The sequence below is a fragment of the Strix aluco genome, chromosome 11 (genome assembly GCF_031877795.1).
Source record: "Strix aluco isolate bStrAlu1 chromosome 11, bStrAlu1.hap1, whole genome shotgun sequence".
Classification (NCBI taxonomy): domain Eukaryota; kingdom Metazoa; phylum Chordata; class Aves; order Strigiformes; family Strigidae; genus Strix; species Strix aluco.
The window spans coordinates 1,261,673-1,274,035 of record NC_133941.1 but is presented as its reverse complement, the minus strand read 5'-3'; the positions used below and the strand labels follow the sequence as shown (position 1 = coordinate 1,274,035).

Genomic DNA, 12,363 nt, shown 5'->3' with positions numbered 1-12,363 from the left:
CTGCATCCTCATGCTGCTGCTCCTGCCTCCCCGTGCCGAAACCGTAACTTGATGAGAGGAGGCACTGGCAGGCCCTTGTGATTCAGGCCTCAGTCATCGGTGTCTTTTCCAATTAGGCCATTTTCGGCACAGGCCTGTGCCTGCCCTGAGCGCTTCAAATTGCCATGGCAACAAGAGCTCTCCATTTTATTAATCATCTGTGTGGCCTTCAGGTTGGCATGGCAACCGGAGATAAGAATAGAAACACAGGAGTGAGAAAGCAGCAAAGGAGCCCACTGAGGGATGGCTGGAGCACGTCAGGCTGGGCGGCACCCGCTGACCCAGCGCTGGCTGCGGGGAAGAACCTGGCTGCTTCCTTCTCGCCTTACACCATAACATCGCTTCAGGATCTCTGTGTGCTGGGGGAGCTGGGTTGGCAGAGTGTGGGGCGTGTGGTGGCCACAGGAGCCCTGGAGGAGGGTTGGTGTGTCAGGAGATGTGTGTGGGTCCAGGCTGGGGCACTGGGGCTGTGCGGAGAGAGTTGCACCACGTTTAGCATCGCTGGCTTTTGGGCACGCCTGGCTCAGGGCTCTGGGCCGTGCCGCCCTGCCAGCCCTGCGGTGCTACGCATGCCCTGTCCCCACCATGTGCTCACCAAGGTCCCTTTCCTGTGACAGGAGGAGTTTCGGCTGGAGAGGGGTCCCCAGCTGTTGGCACTGGTGGAGGATGCCTTCTCTAGACAGGCGGATGGGCTGCAGGACCGCTGGCTGATCTCTCTGAGCAAACCCAATGAGAACGACAAGCACTTGCTCATGACACTGGCGGGGGAACAGGGTAAGTGCTGAGAGAAGGAGCTTTCCCATGATGGGGGGGTTGTGTTTAAGGGGCTCTCAAATGGAGGAAGGAGCTTTCTCTCTCCAGTCCGTTTCAATCCCACCAATTGAGAGATGGAGGGGGACTGAGGACATAAGACCCTTTTTCTTGACATCTGCCTTCTGGCTTGTCCCCCACCACTTGCATGAAGCTCCATCTTCTGCGCTTTGCCTCCTGCTTTGCTCCCTCCCTGGATTGCCTTCATTCAAGTATCCCTCAGCTTTATCCCAGTCCTTATGTACTCTCCTCCACAGGCAGGCCACTGCAATGGCAGGACATGGCAGCCTGCTCTTAGTTCACTTCTTAACACTACTTAAGTCTTGTCTGAACTGGGCCAGTCCTGATGGTGCCTCCCCTGCATCCCCAAAGAAACAAAAGCTGACAGTGAAAGGTGGGCTGGAACATTTTACCATCTCTTTAATCCCCTTTTGGTAGGGGGGTGCTTTTCCTGTACTGATGCTGCTGCCTGCTTAGCAGACGGCTAAGAATAATAATGTTGACATTATGGCCTATATGAAAAAAAAAGCCAACAGTATTCTAAAATGTCCCACAGTGATAGGAAAATAGAGCTAACATTTAAGTGGTATTTGCTGTGTTGATGCCTTAAATCATTGCATGTCTCCCAAGCCCTTGGGCTGGAGCACGTGCCGGTGAAAAGGCTTTGGTGAACATTTGGTCTTCTAAACTAAGCTTATGACATCGTGAGAGGGGACATCCCCCATCCTGGAGAAGAAAACAGTTCTGAACTCCAGAAGCACAGCCAGGCTGGGAGATACCCCTGAGTTTAGAAACCTCAGGAACCAAAGTATTTTCTGCTCTGAATAATCAAGCTTTTGTTCAGTTCCTCTTTTTACTGCTGTGCAGGTGAAGGGAGAAATGGGTCTCAGCCTCTAAATCCTCCCTGACTGCTCCTGTTCTGGCTTGGAGAGCACCTGGGAGCTGTTAGGGAAGGAGGGTCCCAGGAAGGGGTGACCCAGCTGGGCCTGTGGCTCTGGCTGAAGCTGTCTCCTGCCGGGAGTGGAGCTGTCGCAGTGTGTCTCCTGCAGCCTCTTGCTGTTGTGCCAGGCACAGCACCTCACCAGGGTGCTCTGCCAAGCAAAACACACCTGTGAAAGGTTGTGGCTGATGAGCGTGGAGCTCTGTGGGACCTCTTAAGTGCTGCAGCTCAGGTGCAAGTAGTTGTGCTGGACAGGGAGGCTGGATCAGGCAGCATAGGCACCTGCCTCCATGACTTTTTGGATGTTGCTGCTCACTCTCAGAGTGCACAGAGACCCTGAGAGCTTCTGTAGCTGTGGGGAGGGCACCTAGGTGCCTCTAGCATCAGTTCATGCCTGGATTATTTTCCCTGCTTTAAAGAACACTTGGTTGTGGTCCTTGCGTTCTTTCAGCCTCCTAATATAAAGTACCACTGAACAAAACTGCACTTTCCCACTCTGTTGGGGACTTCACAGTGATGAGTACATCTACCTGAGCTGAGAGCAGCACTGATCTCTCCCTCTCCTTTACAGGCATCATCCCTACAAAAGATGTTCTCATGGCACTGGGGGATGTTAAGAGGAGCTTAGCCGAGGTAAGAGCCTGTCTGCCTGCATCCATTCGTTAAGACTAGCTATACAATTAAAATAAGCACCTTGAAAACTGGGAGCATATCTGAGTCCAACCAAGTGCTGAACCCACAGCAGGCAAACAGATGAGTCAGACACTTGGCAAACTCCCTTCTCCCCTCTCTGGTAGTTGCCAGGCCATCAGACGTCTGCTCCCATTAAGAGAGTAACTGTGGGTTATTCCCTCCCTGCTTTTCTGGCGTGGTTGTGAAGCTGCTTTTCGCACATTTGTTTTGCTGGGATACTGGGTCTCATCGCTTTGACACTGTTGCCTGTGGCGAGGAGGGTGCTGCAGAGCCCCAGGTTTGGCCCTGCTCACCCTACAGCTGATTTACCTACACTGGCTGCTCTCATTAGCTCAAGCTTTGCTGGAGGAGGTGGGAGAGGTGCCTATACTAGATGGGACACATTCACACACCTTCTTCCTGCAATCCCAGGGTCTGCATTTCACTCCTTTAGACAGATGCCTACACAAGAGCAGGCAGAGGACTGGGCTGCACTTCCAGCTGCCTCTAGCCCTCACCTGTTCCCCTCTGACCCTGGGTGGCTTGGAAGAGGGTGGAGATGAGGACAAATTAGTCCCATGATTTCTGACTTTGCTCCTTAGGCCTGTGAGATATGTAGGCACTCAGTGCCCAGTTCAGCTTGGGTTTTTTTACACTACTGGAGTAATTCTGCTGCCTTGTTAGCAGCAGGGTTGGGCCACTGCCTTGCTGTCTGTCTGCTCTCAGGTTTTTCCCTGACCTAACAAACCGGTGCAGTTCGACAAAGCAAATTAAGTGCTCAGTGCTGTATTGATTGGCTTACACTAGAGAAAGTGTGAAAAGCTGACCCTCTAGAAATTGTGTGACTGAGGTATCAGCAGCTAGATCTGTCCAGAAAGAAGGCTTTGCGTCAGTGCAAGGTTTGACCTCTTTGTGCAGCTGTGACCCTGTGTTAACGTGCATCCTACCAGAGCAGCACCTCACCACCTGCCTCCAGCTCTATCAATAATGAAACGCTGCTCATTGCACTGACCTTGCGCTAGCACGGCCTGGAAGGAGGAGGAAGGGTGTTCTCTTACACGCGTCATACTGTCAAATTGATATGTAACCCCCTTGAAATCTGCCGAGTCACTGGGACCAATGTTGGGCTTTGCTGGCAACCACAGAGGCCCATTTCTAGGGCAGCTTTTTGAATCAGTGGGCAGCTGTCCACTTCCAAGACAGTGGAAAGACCGCTATACCCTCTTAGGACCAGAGCTTTAATGGAAACCTATTTATTACGGTTTCATTCTCTGTCACACGGTCACCAAAGCCTCAGCACCCATCAGTGGTCCATAGTTTGTTTTGGGTACTCATAATCTTGGGCAGTTTCTCCCATGGAAGCTTCCTTGTCTTCCACATAGGTGTGATCCTTGTGCAGGTGATTGGGGTAAGACTGTGCCTGCTGTCATTTGGTGACATGTCACCTTGCACTGAAGATGGTGTTAAATTTAGCCGTGTGCCTTCTGGTCACGTAAGACAGCGTATATCCTACTCCCCAACCCTGGCTTTTGGTTCCTCTGCCCACAGCGGTGGCCCTATATTTGGACCCTGGGAAGTCTGAACAGGATCCCACCTGTCTGCAGGCCAGGGGATTTAGTGTACTCCTTTCTTCCTTCCAGATTGGCATCCAGAATTACTCAACCACAACAAGCTGCCAGTCACACCCCAACCAGACACGCAGTGATTATGGGAAACTCTTTGTGGTACTGGTGATCATTGGCTCCATCTGTGCCATCATCATTATACTGGGGCTCATATACAACTGCTGGCAGAGACGCCTGCCCAAGATGAAGAACATGGTGAGCACTGGACGGGCGGAGGAGGTGGCCAGACTCTTAGCCCTTGGGGAGGAGGGGATTGGAAAGTTAAGAGGGAGGTTGTTTTCCCCTGTCTACTTACTGGACATAGCTGGATACACTGCTGGAGCAGCAAGGGCGCCCATTCGGGTGTGAGAGATGCAAACCTGTCTCTTGCTGTGCTCAGGACAGCTCATTTCCACTGCGAGGGCTGGGCTAGGAGTGAATTTACCTTCTCGCACTGACCCTGCAGAGTCCTCAGTGGCCCTTACAGCCTGGTCTAATTGTGCTTCTCAGCAGCATTAAGACCTGTCCTCCTTTGTCTCCATTTGTGTTCCTTTCGTCCTTCGCAGTCGCACGGCGAGGAGCTGCGCTTTGTTGAGAACGGCTGCCATGACAACCCCACCTTGGACGTGGCCAGTGACAGCCAGTCAGAAATGCAGGAGAAGAAGCCAAGTGTGAACGGCGGAAACACCATCAATGGCCCCGACAGCTGGGATGTCCTGATCAATAAGCAGGCGAGCGAGGATGTGGATGTGTTTGAGGAAGACACACATCTTTAGAAAAAGAAAGGAGGGAACCACCCCCTTAAATACACTTGTCTCTCTCCTATCTTGACTGATGGACCATGGGATCAGGTGGCTTCTCAGGAACTTCTTAAAGGCTTGGGATGGGTCAAGTCTTTGGGCAAGTTTTTCCGATAGAAGTCCTGAGCCCTCATCTGAGGCTTGGAGCCGGGAGGATCACTGAACAGAGGGAAGCGGGAGGGGTGGGTTTGTAGGTCTCTGTGTGTGTGTTCCTGTCAGTAGCACCAATGCTTTTATCACCTTTAAATGCACTTATTGTAGCTCTCTGGTAGTGGCTGGGAGTGGCTGGGCTTGAGAAGCAAGGCAGTGGGGCTAAGTCTGCCACCAAGAGTCCAGCTTAGGGGAGGAAATTCACTTTGGGAGTCCAGCTGGAGCTACGGCAGCCACATACTGACCTTGAGATCCCATTCAGTCCCTGCAGGTGCATTCTGGATGGAGGGGAGCCAAGACTCAGTCGATATCCTGGGCAGAGTTTGGATTCCACATGTGAAAAGAGGTTTTCTAGTGCTCTAGCATTCAGCTGCTAATTAGATGGGCTGATGTTTACATTTGGGGAAAAAAAATCCCACTGTCATCTCATTTCCCCCCTTGAACCACAAACAGCCCCACTCCCTTTTTCAGCTTCACAGCTCCAAGCTGAGTTTGCAAAGTTTGAGCACTTTACCCTTGCTTGACTGATTGCAGAGAATTCGGTGCCATGGTGCAGCATCTTAGCTGAAAATTTGCTTTAGGTTGGAGAGTTGCTCAAAAAAGGACATTTACATGCCTCTTTCACGCAACAGCCTGTGAAATCAGCAGCGAAGTATCCCTTGTCTAAGTATCAGTTTTAGACTGGCAGGCCTCCTCCACTCCTGTTCTGTTTTCCAGGATAGTTTGGTTTCAGTTGGTCTTCTTGAGGTAAAGACTATGTGAGACTTTTTATACAGGGAGAAAAGTAAAAAATTGGAAGCAGATCATTTTCTGGTCCTTTTGTTTCCTTTTCAACATCCTGCCCTGAGGGGGGGAAGTGTTTAATGTCCCACAGGTGTAAATTGGGGTAACATCTTTAAAATCACTGCATTTAAGCAAGTGTAAAAGCCAGTTCAGATGAGATGAGAACCAGATCTAAGAGCTCCCCAATGAACGTTCTCAGGCATGCCTCAGGCAACTTTGAGGCTCCAGCTCCCTGAAGATGTGTGATAAAAGGCACGTGAATATGCATAATTGTTCTCTGAGCCCTGCCTAAACTGAGACTCAGAACTACTGTCAAGCCTGAAATCCCAGAACATTTGTTTCTTCTGTCATCAAGGGATTGAGGGACTTGCTTCTGTCAGAGGCAGCAGCATTTCCCTCTGTTAGGGTGATCTGCGTGCTTGCTTACTGCGAGATGCAGCTTCGCATTTGGTCTTTAAGGGAACCTTTGTACAGAAAGACCCCAGATATGCAGCCTGATGCCAAGCCTGTAAATCTACCCCTGTATGTACAGATATTTTAGCATGTTCATCCCTGATGTGAGTGCCTAAGCCAAGGTACGAGTCTGTTGTTTCATTTTGCATAGCGCTTTGCATACAAACTGAATCACAGATCATCTCGAGGTAGGACCGCGTGGAGATGAGTCTATTAGGGATTCAAGAAAGGCGACAGCCTTTGGTTTCCTATCCAGATTCCCGTTTTCAGTGTTTTTTATGCTGCCTCCATACCTTTCCCTGTGTTATGTAGGAGATGGAGATGATCAGCTCCTTTTGTATCTCGTTGGTAGGGTTGCAGAGATGCTCAGAGGAGTTCCCTCTCCTGCCCCAGCAGTTGATGACGGGGGACAGTCCATGACCACCCCTTGCTGATGGCTCCTGCTGAGTTTGATGGGTCTGTGCAGTCAGACTGCACAAGTTCAGTGGCTGTGTTGATGGCACTTTGGAGCTCACAGGATTAAATGCAAGTTGTTGTTATGATATGGTGAGTAAATTAAAGCATGGAGTTAAAATTCAAGTTTGTATAGCACTTAGCATAACAGGGCCTGGCATGGCCATGGTCTTTAGGCAGTTTCACCGTATAAATGTTCCTATAATCCTCATTAAATATATTTTTAATGCCCAGTGGCTGTTAAAAAGATAATGGCACCGATCAGATGTGAATCAGTTCACCCACAAAACACTTCCTTGATGCACATCATTGCTAGGAGCTGCTTTGCTGCCCTGTTTTCTCTCCCCTTTACTAATTCAGAGAAACAACAAGGTGCTGATAAAGCAATGCTTCTGGCTGGGCTCAGCACCTCTTCACCTGGTGTAAAGTCTTCAAACTTTAAAGAAGCCAAGGGGACTGTGTGGGCTTATTAATAAGTTAGCAAGTTCTCCTGATTTGCTCTTCTGGCTTCTTACGGTCTGAAGGTTTTCCAGAGACTGTAGAGCTCTCTTCTGCATCTGGAGAGTGTGTAAGGGTGGCTGTCACAAGGCTGTGAACAATCTGCTGTCTCTGACAGGGTGCACCTGGCTGTATGATCTCAGTTTAGCTCCAGAAATCTACTGGTTAATAGCATTTCACTTTAGTCTGGTGATACTTTTTATACCTTTACTGTTTGTTTTTCCTCTGTATCATGTTTTTTGCACTAGGCTGATCTTGTTAAGTCGATTGCACTGTTGTCCCTCTCCCCTCAGCCTTGCAGAGACGGGTCATCTCCGGGGACCTGCGGGCTGGGGAGCACTGTAGAGAGGCTGTTGGTAGCCCACTTACTCTGTTGTTCAGTGCTTGGGTTTCCAGCTCTACACAGGGAGGATTTAGAGGAAGAGAAACTTTGTCTTAGCGTTTGTAACAGGAAGCTTTTCTATCACCTTAATGTAGTTGAACTTCTTTTTAACAAAAACTGTCAAAGCTGGACTTCTCAGAGCGGTGTGCCAGGCAGCAGAGCAGATGCAGGAGACAAAGTGATTCCTGGAATCGTTCTCCACGTACTCGTCCCATCTGCCAAACATTTGATCGCGCTGACACCTGGTGGCTGCCGGGAGTTGGAGACGAAAAATAATTGGAAAAAAGTACTTTTTCCCCTTCTTAGCTCTGCGTATTTGTTTCCTATGACTTGCCTAGGACAGTCACTTGCTTTATTCACGAGGGGCTGCTGGACTTGCCTGTGACCAGAGGGGCTCTCACCAAGCACGTCAGGGATGGTTTGTGTGAGGACATCCCCATCTGCAAAGCAACGAGATGGAACGTTCCCCGCAGTCACTGGTCCAGAGCTCCATTGGCCTCAGCTCCATCTCCCCGCCTTCTCCTCCACTCGCCCCGTCTCATCCTGGGGAGCACAGGCAGAAAACAGAGGCTCTGGCTTGAAATGGAGGTGGCTCTTCAGAGAGAGCATCAGGTGCTGGTGTGAGGAGCTCTGTGCCCCTGGGAACGCTGGTGATGGCAGTGGCTGGCTGCACGGCCAAGATCAGCGTGGCTCTCCATCTCTGTGGGACGGTGGCCAGATCTGGGATGGCCAAGCTGCAGATTCCTCCCAGATGCCTAGAACAGCATCTGTGATGTGGAGTCCAACATGTGCTAGGGCTTTGCATCCTGCAGACGCCTGGTGGCATGAGGGGTGTAAAGAAACAGTGAGAAGTGACCCAGTAACCGTGCTGTGGAGTATGTAATGCAGGTTGAGAATACAGTTCCAGATGCCAGCTTAAGGATCCCTCTGGCCGAAGGATGCAGTATGAAATGGAGCTATATTTATCATATGGATTGTTGCAGTATGACCTTAGAGCATTGCAGCAGGATCCCACAGCAGCCCTTGCCCTCAGCAGCTCGTCTGTTCCCGTCCACCTTCGCAGCCACGCAGGAGCCACCTCTCTCCTTCACAGAGGGTTTGGGGCAGCTTGAACAGTCAGAGACAACCACCACCTTCATCTGTGCTGGCTCACAAGAGCCTCGTGGGCTCGTCTCCGCTGACAGCCAGGCTCCCAGCCGTTCTCAACGCCCTTGTTCCTGCTGGACCTAAACTGCCTGCAAGCCCTGGCCCCTGCTTGGGATTGCTGCTGGAGAACACTTAGAAACACTCGCGTCTGGCCCTGGAAGCGACAGGGTTGTGGTTTTTGTTTTCTTTGCAATAAAACGCACCTCCTGGGTGTCTGAACACTGACCTGAGTGGAGTCCTTTGCTTGGTTGCATCTGCCTGAATTCACATCTGTTCACACGGTGTTGGCCAGGGTCCCTCTGCCGGGATGGGGGGCGGTCAGCCTTGCCCCCCCTGCCCCACAGAGCCGTGCCAGGTGCCCGGGCTGGGGGAAACTGGCTTCCCCATGTGGGGTGCAAGTCCCAGCCCTGTGGGGTGCCCCCTTCCCCCCAGGACCCCTGTTCCCTGCCAGGCTGGCTTAGCACAAGCCTCTGCTGCAGAGCAGAGCCCCTGCATGTGTGCCCACCCTGTGCCATCCGTGTCCCAGAGCAGGTGCCCCCCAACCAGCCCCCCCACCATCCCACCCCTGCTCCAGAGCTGACCCCACGCAAGTGCGTGTCTTCCAGACCCCACCACGTTCTGGACCAGGCTCCCCTCTCAGCCGTGTTCCAGAGCATCCCCCCCGCCATGCTTGGTCCAGACCAGACCCCCTTTCCCCCCCGTTTTCCCCCCTTTCTCCCCGTGTTCCGGGGCAGCGGCACCGCCAGTTCCGCCCCGCCGCCTGGCGGCAGTTGCTCCCCCAGGCCGCAGGGGGACGCTGTGGCGGCGCCGCTGGGCCGCGGGGCCGCTCCTCCCCCTCCGCCCTGTTTACATCCGCCGCCGCTTCCGCCCCGTCCCGCCGCCGCCGCCGCTGCTCCTCCGACCCCTTCCCTCGGCTCGGCCCGGCGCGGCCCGGTCCCGGCGGCTGCCCTCCGCTCTCCGCGTCAATGCGGCGCCGCCGCCCCGCGGCCTGCCCCGGCCATGGACACCAGCGACCTGTTCACCAGCTGCAAGAAGGGCGACGTGAGCCGCGTCCGGTGAGCCGGGCCGGGGCCGCGCCGCCAGGCCCGCGGCGGCCAGGGGAGGGGAGCGGAGCCGTCCCGGGCGTCCCCCCGCAGCACCCGCTGCCTTTACCGGCTGTAGCCCCCCGGGGGACCGGGGCCGGGCCTGGCGGGGCAGCCTGGCCTCCCCGTGCCCGTTACGCTCTCGGGGCCGCGCCGCGGGTTGTATTTACCAGAAGTTCTGCCCGGCCTTCCCCGGCCGCTGAGCCCGCGGCTTCCCGCAGCCGGGGGTCTCCAGGGGCCGCGGGGCCGGGAGCTAGCTGCGGTGTGAAGCGGAGAGTTTATTTCTTTATAAATAAACGCGCCTTGCTTTTCCCCCAAGGAATTGGGTGTACGCGGAGTCTTCGCTAGCGCTCTCAAGTCTGTGTGAGGTTTGCCTGTTTTCTTGAAATCCAGGCGTCTGACCGTCGGGCGGGGCTGCGTACCTCGCTGCTGTGGTGCTGTCTGTGGCAAACGTCCTTGCAAAAGTCTCTTCAGCTGCTCGTTCTCTACCACTGGAACCTGTATTTGCGTCGGTCGGAAGCTAGATCTCTGGGAAGTAATCACTGTGGAGATATTTTGACACCTTGTGCTGGAGGCTGTGGTAGTATGGCTGAGAAATACCGGGCTGCTAAATTTTGGGTCAAGTCTCCTTGCTCACGTTGGAGCAGTATGGCCTAGCTGCAGTGATTTCAGATCAGATGGGCTTGTGGTCTGCAGGGTGAGTGGATGTTGTAACACAAAGGCCCAGAGTTTACAACAGACTCTTCTGCTGCATCTCACAGTTTGAGTCTAAGAATGCTCTTTGCCTTTTTTTCCACTTGATTCTTCCAGCTTCCAACACGTGGATCTTCCAGATAATCAGAAGGAGCCTCTCTGTTTCGAGGTGCTCGCTAACAAAGGATGAGTAGGCAGATACACGAGGTCTGCGGATCATTGTTAGCAGTTGTGTTGGATTAGTTTACTGCAAGCAGTAAATTGCGGCTTTACTGTAGAAGGAGGGGCCCTGCAGGTGGCCTTGCAGAGGTTTAAGATGACCAACACGGAAGTGATAGTGGAGAAATGATCGGTCTGGGAACGCTGTCAAAGCAGAGGGGATGAGCTGACCACAGGAGACAGAGTAGAAAGGAGCTGAGTGGCTTCAGATTTTGAATGTGGTCAGAGGAAGCTGAAGTTTGAGACAGAAAGGATGGAGGGAGTGAAAGGGGGGGACTGATGTGGCGGATGAGAAGAACAGCTTAAGAATCTTTGTGAAGGCCAGAGAGGGACTTTTACATGTTATTAAGAGAGATGGTGGTTGCAGTGTTTTGGGACAGACTGTAAGAGCCAGGCTGTGTAGGACGTTTGTGTGCAAGGCAAAGGCTGGCTTCTAGAGGTGCCAAAGAGGGAGCGTTGCCAGCGTTGGCTACAGGCTAAACATGCAGAACGAGGAAGTGGCGGGAGTTAAGAGCAGTCTGGAGTAGCACTGATGTTGTCACCTGTGGCAAGAAAAGCCACAGGCAGGATGAGAATCCAGCCTTGGCGTTAAAAGTGTGGCCACGTATTTGTAAGCATCCAGGTTGTGAGTGTTGTAGGAATGTGAAGGTGCTGCTGAAATGCTCAGGCTTCTTTTGTGATTGCTGCCCTGTTAGGGGTCAGCAGGAGGTGGGTTTGATCCTCCTCTTCTCTGACGTACTGCTTAAGATTGAAGGGAGCTGTCAGGCCTTGCTGCAGAAGGCTGTTCTTCGGGTTGAAGATGTGACTGATGCCCCTTCAGCCGCGGCTGACAGCTCCCCAAGTCAAATGCAAGTTCTTGTCATGCCTTTGGAGGTTACTGTACAGACTCAAAGTTGCATCTTTTTAAAGAGGAGAATGTGACTGAGTGAGCAGCTGGATAAAGTTACAACTTTGCTCTTCCTTTTCTTCCAGATACCTTCTTGAACAGCGAGACGTGGAAATTAATGTCCGTGATAAATGGGACAGTACACCTCTGTGAGTCTTGTGGTCTAGAGTGCTGGCTGGGTGGGAGGGGAGGGCTTTCAGAGCTCCTTTGCTCTCTCTGCATCAGCAGCTAGGAGCACTGTTACAAAATGTCTCAGGTTCTGCTTTTTGGGAGACTTGGCTGTGTATTTCTGCTTCTTTTCTCTGCGGGTGCTCTGCTAAATACGTCTTTGTCTCCCCCTCTGACTGATGCTGGCTGTCGTAGTGCTCAGAAGGGTGATCAATTTTGTGACCAAATTACCTGGATTAAGCAGTTCTTGGCCTGATGAGGCCTTTCCCCCCTCACAGTCCATGCCATTCTAGCCTGTCTTCGTAGGTGAAGGCTTGGCTTGGTGAAATGCAAAGGGACCATGGGATCACTGTCTGGCAAGGCTCTGAATGTGCAGTAGGTAGTGAAGAATCCCCTGATGGTGCTGAGGGGGGTGGTGTGAGCTTTCTACCTCCCCACATACCGATTTCAAAGTGCATTTGGGCATTGCAATATATTTAGAGTACGGAATAACTTCCCAAAGTAAAGGTAGGTGTTTGCCTGCTGCAGTGCACGTTACAGGATCCCCCTAGTTTGTGGGACAGTTTGAGGTCCTTGTGAAAGAGA

At 52.5% G+C, this 12,363-nt stretch overlaps 2 protein-coding genes across 3 annotated transcripts in view; both read left to right on the top strand.

Moving 5' to 3' along the window:
* Nucleotides 1–8,955, top strand: part of PODXL2 (podocalyxin like 2) — a 33,501-nt gene extending 24,546 nt beyond the window's left edge. Inside the window, exons 5-8 of the mRNA XM_074835944.1 lie at nt 657–813; nt 2,361–2,422; nt 4,102–4,281; nt 4,632–8,955. Of these exons, the coding sequence (XP_074692045.1) occupies nt 657–813; nt 2,361–2,422; nt 4,102–4,281; nt 4,632–4,841 (609 nt within the window). The 3' untranslated portion in view covers nt 4,842–8,955. The remainder of the gene's footprint in view (nt 1–656; nt 814–2,360; nt 2,423–4,101; nt 4,282–4,631) is intronic.
* A 638-nt stretch (nt 8,956–9,593) lies between these two features.
* ABTB1 (ankyrin repeat and BTB domain containing 1) overlaps nt 9,594–12,363 on the top strand; it is a 28,360-nt gene continuing 25,590 nt past the window's right edge. For both annotated transcript variants that reach the window (XM_074836792.1, XM_074836791.1), the window contains exons 1-2: nt 9,594–9,785; nt 11,697–11,759. In XM_074836792.1, coding sequence (XP_074692893.1) covers nt 9,730–9,785; nt 11,697–11,759 — 119 coding nt within the window. In that variant the 5' untranslated portion in view covers nt 9,594–9,729. The remainder of the gene's footprint in view (nt 9,786–11,696; nt 11,760–12,363) is intronic.